At 34.6% G+C, this 16961-nt stretch overlaps 1 protein-coding gene across 14 annotated transcripts in view; it reads right to left on the reverse strand.

Annotated features, from left to right (window-relative positions):
* The window catches only part of VPS13B (vacuolar protein sorting 13 homolog B), a 795150-nt gene that overhangs the window by 213191 nt on the left and 564998 nt on the right, over positions 1-16961 (reverse strand). For all 14 annotated transcript variants that reach the window (XM_089898526.1, XM_089898529.1, XM_089898532.1 and 11 more), the window contains one exon: positions 5992-6129. In XM_089898526.1, the coding sequence (XP_089754652.1) occupies positions 5992-6129 (138 nt within the window). The remainder of the gene's footprint in view (positions 1-5991; positions 6130-16961) is intronic.

Here is a 16961-nt window from a genome sequence, read left to right on the forward strand (position 1 = left end):
CATGCACCTCAATGTTCATAGCAGCACCATTTACAGTAGCCAAGACATGGAAACAACCCAAGTGCTCATCAACAGACTATTGGCTTAAGATGATGTGGTGCATATATATACAATGGAATACTATTCAGCTATAAAAAAGAATGAAATATTGCCATTTGCAGCAACGTGGATAGACCTAGACAATATTATGCTTAGTGAAATAAGTCAGACAGAGAAAGACAAAAACTGAATGATATCACTTACATGTGGAATCTAAAAAAATAATACAAATGAATGTATATACAAAACAGAAACAGACTCACAGACATAGAAAACAAACTTCTAGTTACCAAAGGGGAGAGAGAGAGGGCAAGGGACAAATTAGGAGTATGGGACTAACAGGTACAAACTACTACACATAAAATAGATAATCAACAAGGATTTAGTGTATAGCACAGGGAAATATACCCAATATCTTGTAATAACCTAATATGGAATACAATCCGCAAAAAAACGGAATCACTAAGCTGTTCACCTGAAATTAACACAATATTGTAAATCAACTCTACTTCAATTTTTTTAAATTAAATAATAAAATAAAATTATTGGTCCACTCTCTATTTGACATCCTGACTTCAAGTTTACTGTTTTATTTTGATAAATCATGAGGAAAATAAACTATGATAATGCAATGCTGACACTGCAAATTGGAACCCATAAACCTCAGGAAATGCAAAAGTCAAGGTTCTTACAGTTTTATTAACTAGTTTACATTTCTTAAGTGTAGAAGATAGCCTGCTAGTATGGCTGTAAAACTGAATTAAGATAGAGATAGGACTCCAGTCATTAGGGTATGGACCTTGGCCCTATTTCTGGAAAGAGAAAAGAGGCAAAGGGTTAACTATCAGGGTTACATTAAGAGGAATAAATTAATTAAAATTAGCTTTTAAGATGCTTCCTTTCACCTCGAATCTTCTTGTATTTAAAAATCATATTACTTATTCTTCATTTTCTACTCCAGAAAATGTCAGGGGGCTATTTGTGTCTTTTTCAGGTATCTTAATTCCCCTGAATCAGTCATCTTCTACATATGTCTGGACGACATATGTCATGAGTAATGAATTCAGTAATAACAGAACATAAAAGCAGATTTCATCAAGAAAAGTAAAAATGTTTCAAAAATACACAAAATTGGGGGTAAACTTAAAATTTCTACTTTATATTCATATAAACAAACTTATTTGAATAGTGTGCTACTGTATCTGAGAAGTTTTTAAAGTAATATTTCACATTATTTAAGTATATATTTTCATTCAAATCAAAGAGGCTTGTGGAAATGGGATATTCTAGGATGTTTAGGATTTTTTTAAAGAAAAAATTACAATCATTGCAACCTATAAAACACTTAGTTAATTCACAAAATATAAGAAGAAAACTATACTCAAAATGGGTTATAATCAGTTAAAAGTCAAATAAAATTTTCAAACAAAAATTAAATAAAACCAATCCAAAGCTAGAATGAAATCAGAAAAACTGAAAACTACATAGGTAAATTACTGAACAGGTTAAACAAGAAGAGACTAAATAAATGATTTTATTAAGAGAAAAACTATCAGTGGATAGGTGTTTCAACTAGAGACACCAGGTATACTAAAATAAAAGAAATAGGAAATTACAGTCATAACTTTGTGTTTGATATAATTAAAATTATACGAAGATTGTGGTATGCTAATTAATTTACAACAAAACATAAATGATGTGGAAATGTTCTCCTAATTTGGCATATTTTTTCTTTGTTGTCCTTTAAATGTCATTTCATGGCTACAGTGACAGTGTTCAAAAATATGTCTGCAAAGAAACAATGAAAAAAATACCAGGGAGCTCAAATATTTTTGTAAATGACCCTGAGTTAATTAGAAAAATCTGCACCCTTCCCAGTTCTTCTTCTCATGTGTCAGCTCTCATTAAATTAAAAAAAAAAAAAAATTCATTTCAAAGTTAAGAAATCCTATAGTTAACAAAACTGGGATCAAGTGGGCACATTCCTAAGTTTCTGTATGATGTCATACTAAGCAGTTCACAGCTGAATTTGAATTTGCAAGAAGTATGAATTAGTTTTCAATAGAAGACATATCTGATCTAATGGTAATTTTTTTCTCTATCGGCTAACTGTGCTGGGAACAGGTGGCCCTGCTTTCAATTATGGCGGGCTAGCATGCCAGTGTGAGGCCTGGATTAGTTCACCTTCTCACGGGGAATTTTCCTCGGTTGGGAATGGATTTATTATGGCTTCACACATGGAATAGAGCTCATGTCAGCTGAGGGCAGTGACACATCATATGATTCAAATTAACCTGCTGTGGACTGTTCCGCGGGGCTTAGATTGTGTATTAAAATGACGACATTTAAAAAACAGCTTGAAAGAAACCAGGATTGCTGCACTGCAATGGTTCCAATTTGTTCCAACTAATCTATCACCTGCTGGAGATATTGTTCTGCTGGGTTTCTGGTAGCTGCTGTTTTCCAGGTTTCTCCAAGCCACTGACCTTGCTAATGGGTAGTACAGTTGTTGCCTCTGAAGGAAGGAGGTCGGAGTTGGGAGAGCTTTGAAGCGGTTTTTGATGTAGAAGTTGGGACCTACCATTTGCTCTAAGGTACTATTAAGTGAACAGAGGAAATCAGGGAATACTCAAGAACACTGAAGTATTTTTTCCAAAAACAGATGCTAAAGAGCAGCATATGCACCACCTTGTTTAGATAAAATAATCCCTGGAAAAAACATCCGACAGGATGAACTTAAAAGCTGTTAAGTTTGCACCTTTATGAAGAAAATTTAAGGTTGGGTAGTTATAATCAGTATTTCCTCTACTCTTCAGCGTCATAACTTCTTTGTTACCGAAACCTTAATTCAAGAGCAAGAAAAGAAGAAACGAAAATATACTATTTTAGAGATGTAGCATTGTAGCATAAAGCATTCTTTGGGAATGATACTTAAATAAGATGTGCATATAGATTAAACTAAACAATAAAACAAACAATCTTTGGGTATCAAAAGATGCTTAACGATAATACTGCATAAAACTTAGAAGCATTATTTTCAATATAAAAAAAAGGCCTTTTTATTTTTTAAGGGAAGAGGATAGTATTGGGGAATATTATAAAGCTGAAGTTTGTTCCCCCAGTCTTAGCATAAATAATATTGCTCTTAATATACTATTATGTAAAATCTGGAAAAATATATTTTTCTTGAGTTGCCAAAAATCTATAAAATAATACATTCCTACAGCAAGAAATGCTTTATTATGTCCTGTTATTCCTATTGATCTCTCAATTAATATAGTGTAGCTGTATAGTGAGAGAATACAATTATGTAATAACATCTACTTACATACTTTATATAACAAATAGTTTAAGGAATTTTTTGTCTAAGGTAGTAAATTCTGGAGTAGTTCAAGGCTGTTAGGTTAATGTTCTAGTGGAATCCCACAGAACTGACATATCATTCAAAGTAATCTTCCCTCAAATAATTTATGAAAGAAAAGTGCTCTTCGTTAAAATGTGTTAAGACTTTGAAGAACTTAAACCATTTATTGGACATTGTATTTGATTTTTCATAATAAAAGTACCATTTAAAAAACCATTCATCATTGTTTGTATCATCCCCCTCTCCTGTGCCCCAAAATATCTGCATTTTGAGTCTCACTAATTGTTACTGATGGCATTAAGAAAGTCATATATATATGTATATATATATATATTATTAATATATGAGTCAAATAAAATCCTGGTACAAAATGTGTTATCCCCAGATCAACAGTACCCATTTCACCTGGGAGCTTGTTAGAAATGTAGAATTTCATCCCTATTAAGTCACATTTGCATTTAACCAGCTCCCCAGAGATGCTCAAATGCACAATCCAGTTTGAGAAGCATGGCTGTAAAATAACTATTTCAATTCATTAATTTAAAAGTTTGAATCTCCAGATATATTATCACTATTATTGAATGGGCATAAAATTAGAAATGGCATATATGTAGTTTCCAGTTTTAAGAAGTATAAGAAATACAAAAGTACAACTATTGTAAAAATCGCACTTCTGCTACATAGTCACATTGAATGACAGAATGATAAACATATAATTTTTCATTTGTTCATTGACATTTCTCTTAAAGTTCAATTTATTTGGTAGCCATGAAAATATGGTACACAATTTACCACTGACTTGAAGATCCCATCCCTTTTACAAACAAATCAATCAAATGTAAACTAGAAGGGAACTTTTTAGCCAAAAGGTGAAAGACTGTGCCTGAAAGCAAAAGAAATCTGACACTAAAAGAGAGAAAAAAGAAGTAAATGCAAGTTTCCCTGTCACTTGTCCATGAACTACCCTTATGTTCTTACCCTATTTCGTTCATTCCAGCATGTTCAGTCTTTTGCCCTGCAACTGATGCAGTAAGAAAGCACTGTATCATAGCTTAAATAGCAGATATTTTTTCTTTTTCCTTAGTGGTATGCAAAATGTTTTTTCCTACAATTGATGGTTGCTTGAATTCAGTGAAATATGGTACTTCACACTCACTAACCAAGTATGAGGACTCACACTCCTTTCAATCATCCAGCTCACCCCAAAGGATTCTTCCAACTTTAATGACTCCCTTAGCCTTATCATCAGCTTCTTTACTTCCTTTGAGTCTTTAAAACCACAGCTAGATACTAATGATTAGAACTAGTTCTTCATATTCCTCCTATACCTTTTAAATTCCAGCACTGGAAAAACATGCTTAAGAAGAACTAAGCCAGAGTGAAAGGGCCAACTGAGGTGGTTTCAGGCTCTTTCTATTCCAGATGTGATGATGGGCCACCTTCCCTATCTGTGGTCATAGATCGTAAGTGCACCAGCAGGCACACAAACTGAATCAGGTCCACAGAGGGGTAATTTTCAATCATCAAAATACATGCCTTGCAGAGTACTGCTAGAGATCTTAAGACAGTGTAACACCATTGTTTTAAATTCGTAATGAAGAAACTAGTATTCTTTTAATGACTAACAGGTTCTGCAGCACTGTAAATATAAGATAACAAAAGGGAAACTGAATGTAGTAATTTCTGTTAAATAAATAGCTAAGATCTCATGGAGGTAAGGGAAGAGTAACAAAGAAAAGAGAAGGAGGAACATGAGAAGGAAGAAGAAATAGAATAGGAAAAAGAAAGAGGAGGAGAAGGAGATGGAGAAGAAAGAAAAAAATCTTTAGTTATGCTAAAATTAGTGCAGTATAAAAGTGATCTAGGTCTTTGGAGTCATAAAGACCAGAGTTTGAATGGCTCCTCTGCTACTATGATCTTGGGCAATTTACTTCATTTTTCTAAGTCTTAGCTTCCTTCTTCATAAAGTAGGGATAATTATAGGGCCTACTTCTTGGGTTTATACAAGTATGTAAAGCACTTAGTACCTGGGACATAATAAGCACTCAATATCTTTTGATATCTATATCTACCTATTTAAAATTGAGTGTTAGTATGTCCCAAGCACTTTGCTAAGCATTTGAAATAAGTGTATTTATCTATCTAATCCAATCTACTTATGTATATTATCTTACGTATGTATGTCATGTACCCTATCCACCTAACCATTCATCTACCCACCCACCCATCTATCCACCCATCATCTATTTTATTCTCTTCATTTACAGGTAAGGAAACTGAGGCACAGGAGATTAGATAACTGCCTAAGGTCTCACGATTAGTAGAAAAGGTAGAAATAAAATCTTGGGTCTTTGGCTTCCAGTCAATTATTTTTTAATTGATAACTACTTTTTGTCAGACTAAAGGTAATTTTTAATGTATATTAATATTTGCCTTTTGATCTCTAGAATGGGCAGCCTGAGAAGAGTACACGTCTGGAAGGCAAATGAATTACTTATTTCTGGCAAGGAATGTCAAGATTGTTAACAGACCCTATGTACACATTAATAGACTCATACGAAAAAAAGTTTGAATTACGACTTTCTTACCTGGTCCATTAAGAAAATCTTTAATTTGTAGCATTACAAGTGAAGGTGGAATACCACTTTTGCTGTCTATTTCTCCAGGTACTGTCTGCAACCAAACTGTGCAGTAATCAAGGGCTTCAGGCAAAGTTTTCCCAGGATCTGAAGAGGCAAAATTAAAATTAAAGATGTCAATTACAACACAAACATCAATTTTGGTGTAAGAGTTTGAGCTGATAAGGAAGAGGAAAAAAATGGTTAAAATATTGTATGTAACCTTCATTAATGCATTTGTTTGTATACATACAGTGCACAAATACTTGTATGAAGAAAGAGACGCGCTCTCTCTACAGGTAGAATGACAAAACCATGTTTTCCAGAACCAGGCCAAAGAGGAAAAGATATTTCAAACCTTAACTCATATCATCTTTGAGTGAAGGTAAAGTTTCTGTACTCTGAGCTGCTGACTGTTAACAGTTGAATAGATTTTTTTTTTTTTAATGGGATGTTGGAAACAAGTTGAAGAAAAAAAGGGCAACCTTTTCAGCTTAAAAAGAGGCATATACATGTTCAAAGATGCAGTGGATTAGTACTACTTAGGGGTTATTTGACCTGTTTCAGAGTTTTACTGACATTACAATCACTTTTACTGCTAGGCTTTTGAAGTTAACTTCAGTAGCTTTCCCATAACCTTCTTAAATGATAAAATTGGTCAATCTTTTAATAGTTCCAATTATGACTAAAAGTTGACTTTTTTCAGTTTTGACTTTTTCTATTAAATACTGTGTATTTTAAACTTTATTTTAAGGTTAATATTGTATATATTTTGTAAGGTTTCATTCAGCTATTGGTGATGGCAAATGGAATTAGCTTTTTAATGCTTGGCAATCCACAGTTTTTATTGAAATAGCTCTTTAAATAAAAACAACTGCTGTGTCTTGGCATACCATATAGTAGGCTTTTAAAAATCTTCTAAATATTCACAGTTTTTCTTTAGTTTCAGGATTGTTTTACTCTCTGGGTTTTAATGGCCTCTGAATGTCAATTTTATAGGGATGTTCTTGCCATAGAGTCCATCTATTCCATTTTCAGTTGATTTGAAATGTGTTATTAAAGTGTTATTTATTTTAGTTTTTATTGATTGGATTGCTTTCAAGAATAGCATTTACATACTGTGTATTATATTCAACATATGGTTACATAGTATTACTGTCATATGTGAACCGGGCATATAAATTCTGCCTTGGAATTTGTATTTCTTGACCTTATCATGTGATCCTTATGAAATTTGGCACATATGAACCTTTATGTGATTTCAAAGAAAATACTGAAAGCAATTGATCGTGACGTTAGATCTATGTGGTAAAGATCAAACACTAAGGTAGTGCATTCTTCTCTTTTTATATGATCAGTGAACTTAAAGCAGTGAGAATATGTATAGTAGATCCATAGTAACGCATACTATTCTGTCTTTCAAATATAATGGTCAAGTCTGGTGAAAGGATGGCAAAAAGTCTGTTGCTGGTAGGATCTATAATCAGTTTGTAGGTACTATGTAACCTGCCAGGACCTGAGGGTCTATTTCTAGGTTTCAGCTATGTAGCCATCATCAAGAAGAAGCCATTATTATCAAATAAATAATACTGTGCCAGACCTATATGAGGAGACATAATTCTTCATTTTGAAGATGATACAATCTAGAGAGAGAACAATGATCTAATGGGGAAAACAGATATAAGTGATGTAGCTAAATAAATAATGAACAGACATGAATTAAATTGATATAGAAATATTAATATGATGTGTAAAAAAACTGGCAAGTAAAACTTAGGATGATAAGTAAAACAATTTATGAAAATCACGTATTCAAACTTGTATGGCAGAAAAGGATATTATGAATATATAAAGAGTTCGTATAATCAATATAGATACTAATAGAAAAATGGGCTGAGGATAGAATAAGCACCTACTTAATGAAGAAAATAAATAATGAGTAAAGAAAAACAAATGGCATAAAACAGTTAAAAATATAAACATTAAGAGATAGTACATCTTAGCAATAATCAAAGGAAAAAAATCTTTAAAAATAAGTAGAATTTTCTACCTATCAGGCCAAGACTAAAAAAATTGATAAAGCCTATGTAACACACACACACACACACACACACACACAAATTCACTGTAGAACTGTTTATCATAGCAAAAAGTAGAAAACACCTTAGATGTCCATCAACAGATTAATGTTTAAATAAAAAATGATAATCCATACAATGTTTAAAAGAATCAAAAACATTTATATGTAATTGACATAGTAAGACAACCATTTTATATTGTTAATAGTAAATAACAAAGCAGGTTGAGTATTTTTTTCATTTATTGACCATTTAGGATTCTTCTTCTAAAAATAAGTATTCATTTTTCTATTGGGCTCTTTTTCTTACTAATTTGTAGGAGCTCCTTATATATTACAGGTGTTAATGATTTGTTTGCAATGTGTAGCAAATGTTTTCTCTTGGTATGTTAGTTGCCTTTTAACTATATCCTGATGCTTTTTGCATGCATACTTTTTTATATATTTTCCTAAAGTTTCTTGAAGCATTTTTAAAATTTTATTTTTACCTTTAGCTGTTTAATCCTTCTGGAGAACACTGTTTTATGAAAAATAGGAAAAAACTGCTCAGTCTCACTGTTAATCAAGCATACCCAAATTAAAGCAAGAAATACATTTTTTTCACAGATTAGCATAAATTTAAAAGATTGGTAATATCTTGTGTGTGGGAGGAGGAAAAATTGATCCTACCATGTATGGTGGATAAGAGTGTAAAGAGGGTTGAAACGAGTGTCTACCAAAATCCTAAATATCCATGCCCTTGTAATCAGAAAGGACACTGTAGGAATCTATCTTAAAGAAATAATTAAGAATACACAGAAAATGTCCAAAAGAGTTGACTATAGTATCATGTGAAATATTAAAAATCTGGAACAAAATAAAACTAAATATCTATCTATAGAGAAATGGTAAAATAAATTATGACTACATTGTGAATACTTCATAGAATACTATGCTGCTGATAAAAAGAAGGGAGTGAATCTGATGTACTGATATAGAAAAGCTTTAAGCTGTCCTGTTAAGTGAATAAAACAAAGAAACAGATCACCAGCTTTAGTAAATTCAAAAGTAAAAGGCATATCTGCATACATACATACATACATACACACATATCTATATATACTTTTTATTCTACTGGAAGACAATCATCTTCAGAATGATCCTAAGCACAAACTGATATATGGACCTATAATTTATTGAGAGCTGAAGAAAAATAGGACTACATACCAAATAGTTACAAAAATTAAAATAAGAAAAAAACACTTCAAAGGACATTTGATTCCTACCTTCATCAAGGTATAGACTGGGGGAGCAGCAAATTCTGATGATGTGAATGAGAGTTTTCCAAGTAGGGGAGATGGGTTTTACGCAGGTTGCAGTGTAAAGTTAAAGGGCCTTGCCATCTGGCACCCAGCACAGGAGTCTGCACTGGGGCAATTAAAGAGGAATGGGACTTAATAGAGTCAGAATAAACAATCTTGCAATAGTAGGAAGCAGAATAGGAATTACAAATTAAAGAAAATGTAAAAGTCTAGGAAAGGTATCCAAGGAAGTAAAAATTTCAATGACTATTTCCCAACGAAGTTTTACTGGTCTAATGATATTATTGGTTTAATATTATTACACCCCTGGTTTAAAAAGTACAGCTGCATTTAGAGGGCTGCTAGAAAAAGAGAATAACTGAAATTAAGAACACTGAGGAAAATACAGGTTCACAGTTGATGAATACTGAATGTATGACAGGGCTGGTGGCTACTCTCCTAGTTTTGGCTAAAATCTCTACTCTGGATATGCCTGTAGTCACTGTGGTGAGATGAAGCAGCAGCAGTAGTAGAAACATATGTCAGAATCCCAGAGAATAGCTCAGGTTTGTAAGTCACTATTTAGTCCCTCTTGCCCTAATGGCTAGATGATGTGGGGCATGACTTCTAGACTTCCTGAACTGTCTTCAATTTAGCTTCTCCTGAATTCCACCATCAGACCTAGAAAACAGGACTCATATTACACATTCCTTGAGGTCAATATAGTTGGAAAAGCACCAGATAAACCAAGATTAAAGGAGCCTGTGAATATAATACAAATGGAGTGACAAATAGGGATGACTTTTTCATACTGGAGGCTCCTTTAGACTTCACCAGTTTTATTCTTCATACTCAGCGAACACCTATTTATTTAAGTACAGGAAGCTCTCAAAAGAATAAGCTCCTGCTGATGTTGATGAGCACGTTTACATTTACGCTGTTGTCCCTAAGCCTAAGAAACAGGAGAAAGCCATATCTTATCAGGAGTAACAGAGTGTGGAAAATGGGTCAGAACAAATGACAAACTGCTCACAGCCATAAATCTTGTTCAAAGTCACTTAGAATTCACTTCAATGAGACATTGGTATTGACAAAATTATTTGTCTTTCTTCTGGGTTGACCTGGACTCCAAAATAAAATACTTCATCATATTATGTCACAAAGAACACTCAAAGAGAAGATTCAGAGTCTCAAGTACACTCCCAGATGGACTAAGGTACTCTTGGCTTTTATAGAGACTTGATTCAGATTATATTCTTTGTGCTGGTAGATTACTTTGCTCTTCTTCACAAAACTTTCCTTTCACTTAGCTGCTTGGGAGGTCTTCCTCTGACTCTGATAAAGTGATTTTTGTAGTGCTGCTCATTATTTTTATTTTTTAACCCTTAGCAGATATTCACAGAGTTAAGTATGTCTTTGCTTAACATTTGAATTATATAAAATATAACATGACTCATGTGGCCAACTCAAAATGAAACTTTAAAAATGAACTTGTTTATTTTCTTTGCAATCTTCTACATACAAAAAATTTATTTTCCAAGCTCATACAGAACAGCTGAGTGTGAAGATTTTGTAAGCTTCCTGATTACTCTGCTTTGTTCTACTATGTGGCAGGATATTTCTTTTTCATAAATGAATTCATAAGCTGAATTTCTGGAAAGGTCCCAATGAGGAGACATTTTCCCACAGATTTCAGTGAGAATTTCCTCATTTTAAGATTGACATAATACTGAACATATAATGAAGTCCAGTTACTTTTATACCAGATACTTCTGTCTAGTTAATTTTATACAGGATACTTCTTTTCTTCTTCCATATGAGTAAAAACTTTGAATTTTAAAAAGCCTTGTGTCACAAGAATCTCTTTACTTGAAAGCTAAATATCTGTTACAAAGAGAACTAGAGTGAGACTCCAAACCAACATCATTTTCTTCCTCATTTTCCCCTCCTTTCTGTGACAGTTACTTTTACCAACCACACGTTTACAATGGAGTTGATAATGCATACCTGTTTCTCCTTTCTCTTGGCTACTTTTGTGCTCAAGAACACCTCTAACAAGTGAATTGGTTAGAGAAGGGCAGCAGGAGAAATTAGCCCAACAGTTATTTTCCCTGAAAGTTCTAGGCAATGTTTTCACGGAGGAAGTTGTAAGTAACTATAGTCATAATAATGTTTTTGACTCTTCGATTCAATTTTCTCATGATACCCTTGGTCTTTTACATTCTATGGAAGATGAGTGCTAACTTAAATATGGAGCAATGTCAAGGGAACAAAATTTTCCCATGATGGAGAGTTCTTGTAAATTTGTGTTACCAGAAAAAAATATTAATTGAAATTTGGGGGACAAATCCTGAAAAATAAACTCTTGATTAATTGGGTTTTGGTGTACCTCACTTTAAGCATGTTTTCTTCAGTAAGCAAATAATTTGTCATCTTATTCCTGGTATTAGCTTCTTGCTGTATTAATGTAATCTTGTTGCTGCTTGCAATCCTGGCTAACAAAATCTTTCTCGATATTATCAACAACTTTTTTTTTTTTTTTGCGGTATGCGGGCCTCTCACTGTTGTGGCCTCTCCCGTTGCGGAGCACAGGCTCCAGACGCGCAGGCTCAGGGGCCATGGCTCACGGGCCCAGCTGCTCCGCGGCATGTGGGATCCTCCCGGACCGGGGCACGAACCCATGTCCTCTGCATCGGCAGGTGGACTCTCAACCACTGCGCCAACAGGGAAGCCCCTATCAACAACTTTTGAAACTATATCATGCTTTTTCAATCCTACGGATGCTAATATTAGCATTACTGATGACATATAATTAAAATTAATGTGTTCCCTAAACTATTACTGTAGATTTAATTTCAGCAACTTTTGGCTTTGATGCCATATTGCACTGAGTTTTCTTTCTCCCCCACTCCTCCCCGCCTCCCCCAGCACTGAGTTTCCTTTCTCGAGATTTACTTGTCTCCATTTTACCAATTCCAGAAAGTTCGGAAGGATCTACTGTTTAATTTTTTAAAAGAAAAACAGACTATATATTTTAACCACTTTTAAAAAAGTTTTCAATGACCTGTTATTATTAGTCACAAGCATACTGAAGTCTGTCATAGGTAATGAGCCCAGGCCTATCCCAGGCTGCCACAGAACCAAAGTGGCATCTATGGCTGCTTAGGGAGATTGGTTCTCTTTGGCCTGAGGTATCCAGAGCTGTCATGTCTATGAAAGAGCATTTAAGTGACTTTTGATTAACTCTTGAGGGACAACTGACAGGTGATAAGATACTGTCACATGCAAGAGGTTTGTGAAATAGTTTATCACTGGCCCAGGACTTACTGAACAAAGACTTTCTTTCATGGAGCTTTCTAACATTTGGTTCTATAGATGAGTTTATATCACTTTATAACACAGGAAAAAATGTAGGGTAATGAAAGAACATGAGGTACACAAATCTCGGTATAAATCCTGACTCCTTAAACTGGGTAAGTTTAATTTTAACTTCCTTGAGTGCCAGTTTGTTTCCAAAATGGGGATAATAAACTAAATTGTGGGGATGTTGAGAATATTATATTAGATAATATATGTAAGTGGTTTGTATGGGACATGTCACGGTAGGAGTTCAATAAACAGTTACTATTTTGTTTTTTAAGCACAAACTCTAAACAAAATAGGAATATGTGTGTGGTATATCTTTCAAGTGTCTATTCTTCTTACTTTTTTGTTTTTTTTAATTTTGAAAAATCTTTATCACTTATCTAAAATCAGAGGAATATAATATAAAAGGTAAAAAATAAAAAGCTTTGTTTATTCGTGGAAATTACACTCAATTTTGATCTTAGAAGCCAGTAAACTTCTTTATATTTAATTTTTAAAATAATAATTATTGAGGTTTGAAATACTAGTCAACCTATTTTACTTCCCTATCAAACACTTTTGGCTAAGGAGAAATTATACACCTGACAACTTCTCTGCATTTTGGTCCTGATAATTATCAGAATTATATTCTCACCTTCTTTCTCATCCTTTAGAAATACTTCGCCTACATATGAGTCAAGGATGTAAATAATCTGCAAGCCAAAGGTGACTCCTTTCCATTTTTTAAACTAGAAGTTAGAGACTCCTTTTACAAAGGTATCTGAGTATATCAACCTTCATACAAAGAAGAGATTGAAGTGACACTTTAAAGTAATTTATAAGTAAACATGGTGAGTCCATCAGGATTTCAATTTCACAGGGCTTTCGTTTTTAAGGAAGATCAAGAAGAGTTCATAACTAGCCAGAGTAGGGAGGGAGAAAATACCTAAAGAGGAATTAGGGTAACAGGCAAAGGCTTGGAGATTCCCTACTTTCCCTTCCGCTCTCTGACTTCATTGACAAGATGTTCCTAGATGATTCTTTAGCTGAATCCTTTTATAACCAGCCAAGAATACACAAAGGTTTTCCTTAACAGAAATTGAATAAAATTTAAAGGAAAGCATTTTGGGAGGGTCTATTGTACTAAATCAAGTTGCCTCTATGAAATTGATATGGTTACAGCTCCCAAGGGCCTCTTTCAGAAGCCATGGTTGTACTTGGTTTTGGAATGCTCAAAAACGGTTGGAAGAATAACTCCCTGCAATGAGTGGTTACTTTCAGAATAGTCACCTTCCAACCACTGGACATGTAAAAGGCAAAGCTACAGGTTTGCTGAGTTTCTTATGTTTTTCTGTATTTATTTATGATCCTTAGTTTAATGGCTATCTTATTATTATTATTTTTTTAATGTAGCCACAGAAGCAAATGTAGTCCATGAGGGACTTCCCTGGTGGTGCAGTGGTTAAGGAATCCACCTGCGAATGCAGGGGACACAGGTTTGATCCCTGGTCCAGGAAGATCCCACATGCCGCGGAGCAACTAAGCCCTTGCACCACAACTACTGAGCCCGTGCACCTAGAGCCCATGCTCTGCAACAAGAGAAGCCACCGCAACGAGAAGCCTGCGCACTGCAATGAAGAGTAGCCCCGTGCACAGCAATGAAGACCCAATGCAGCCAAAAATAAATAAATAAATAAAGTTAAAAAAAAAAAAATGTAGTCCATGAAGCCTCTACAATACCTGAAAGTTAAATCATGGGGGGAACCTAGATCCATAAAACACAGTAACAATGCAATGGCATAACAACAAAATCAACTGAGAAACCAGTTCTAAATTGCTATGGATGCAAGGTCAGTGCCACCGTCTCCTTGTCAATATCTAGGCATTTGACTAACTCCTTAAGTGTTTTTTCACCTCATAAGATGTGACAGGAAGGGGAAGAGGAGATTTCCTGGTTTGAAATCCCAAGCCTGGAGCCCACAGGAAGAGAAAGAGGAAAAGATTAAAACGGCTGCTGGCATGTGTAATGATCAGTGTCCCCTGGTTCTTATTTTTAGAACCAAATCTTCCATATCTTGCTAGAAGAAAGTGCATTCTTTCTACTTAATGATGCTAATCAGCAGATAATATGTAAAATATCATTTTAATGAATTCCTCGTATTTTCTACGCTGTTCTGTGTTGTTCCTGATCTCTTTCCTATTTTGTTACTTTCATGTTAAATTCTAATGTGGGTTTCAGATATTTTATATGACATCTGATTAAAATTCAGAACAAGGAAAGAAAGGGTGCTGTCCAGTCAAAAAAATGTAGTCAAATAAATTCAAGGATGATCAACTTAATCCCAACTTAAGTCTCTGCTCTAAGTCTGGGTTCTGTAACATTGAAAGCCAATCCAGTGGCTACAAATGATTCCTGCCATTTTTCCTTCACTTTGAGTAAATGTTGATGACTAAAATCGGTGTTAAAAAGGGCCAGGACACTAATCTCTTTATCATGTCCAGAAAGGAAAGTCTATTAAACTCTCCCTTCTACTGCTAATAACTATTGAAGTCCCAACTTATAGCTCAGTATTTCATAGTTCCAAGGTATTTCATAAATATTATCTCATTTGGAGCTCAGACTAAACCATTAAACTACAAAGACTAGCTATTATTATAAAGGTATACCTTGTTTTACTGCACTTTGCTTTATTGTGCTTTGCAGATACTGAATCTGGCAACTCTGTGTTGAGCAAGTTGACTGGTGCCATTTTCACAAAAGCATTTGCTCACTTTGTGTCCTCACATTTTGGTAAGTTCCCAATATTTCAAATTTTTTTATTATTATATTTGTTATGGTGATCGGTGATCTTTGATGTTACTATCATAACTGATTTAGGGCACCACAAACCATGCCCATATAAGATAATGAACTTAATCCATAAGTGTTGTATGTGCTCTGACTGCTCCACTGACTGGCCATTCCCCTGTCTCTCTCCCTCTCCTCAGGCCCCCCTATTCCCTGAGATACAACAATATCGAAATTAGGACAATTAATAACCCTACAGTGGTCTCTGAGTATTCAAGCGAAAGGAAGTGTTGCACATCTCTCACTTTAAATCAAAAGCTAGAGATGATTAAACTTAGTGAGGAAGGCACATTAAAAGCCCAGACAGGCCGAAAGCTAGGCCTCTTGCACTAGTTAGCCAAGTTGTAAGTGCAAAGGAAAAGTTCTTGAAGGAAACTGAAAGTGCTACTTCAGTGAACACATAAATGATAAGAAAGTGAAACAGCCTGATTACTGATATGGAGAAAGTTTTAGTGGTCTGGATAGATGATCAAACCAGCCACAACACTTCCTTAAGCCAAAGCCAAATCCAGAGCAAGGTCCTAATTCTCTTCACTTATATATAAAGGCTGAAAGAGGTGAGGAAACTGCAGAAGAAAAGTTTGAAGCTAGCAGAGGTTGGATCATGAGGTTTAAGGAAAGAGACCATCTCTGTAACATAACAAGGTGAAGCAACAAGTGCTAATGTAGAAGCTGTAGTAAGTCATCCATAAGATCTAGCTAAAATAAGTAATGAAGGTAGCTACACTAAACAACAGATTTTCAACAGATTTTCAGTGCAGACGAAACAGCCTTATATTGGAAGAAAATGCCATCTAGGACTTTCATAGCTAAAGAGGAGAAGTCAATGCCTGACTTCAAAGCTTCAAAGGACAGGCTGATTCTCTTATTAGGGGCCAATGCAGCTGGTGACTTGAAGTTGAAGCCAATGCTCATTTACCACTCTGAAAATCCTAAGGCCCTTGAGAATTACACTAAATCTACTCTGCCTGTGCTCTATAAATGGAACAAAGCCTGGATGACAGCACATCTGTTTACAACATGGTTTCCTGAATATTTTAAGCCCACTGTTGAGACCTATTGCTTAGAAAAAAAGATTCCTTTCAAAACATTACTGCTCACTGACAATGCACCTGGTTACCCAGGAGTTCTGATGGAGATGTACAATGAGATCAATGTTGTTTTCATGCCTGCTAACACAACATCCATTCTGTAGACCATGGATCAAGGAGTAATTTCAACTTTCAAGTTTTATTATTTAAGAAACACATTTTGTAAGGCTATAACTGCCATAGATAGTGATTCCTCTGATGGATCTGGGCAAAGTAAATTAAAACCTTCTGGAAAGGATACACCATTCTAGACGCCATTAAGAACATTTGTGATTCATGGGAAGAGGCCAAAATATCAA

Source organism: Delphinapterus leucas, chromosome 17 (assembly GCF_059928025.1).
Source record: "Delphinapterus leucas isolate spDelLeu-1000000601 "Yukka" chromosome 17, BTC_Dleu_Yukka2, whole genome shotgun sequence".
Lineage (NCBI taxonomy): Eukaryota > Metazoa > Chordata > Mammalia > Artiodactyla > Monodontidae > Delphinapterus > Delphinapterus leucas.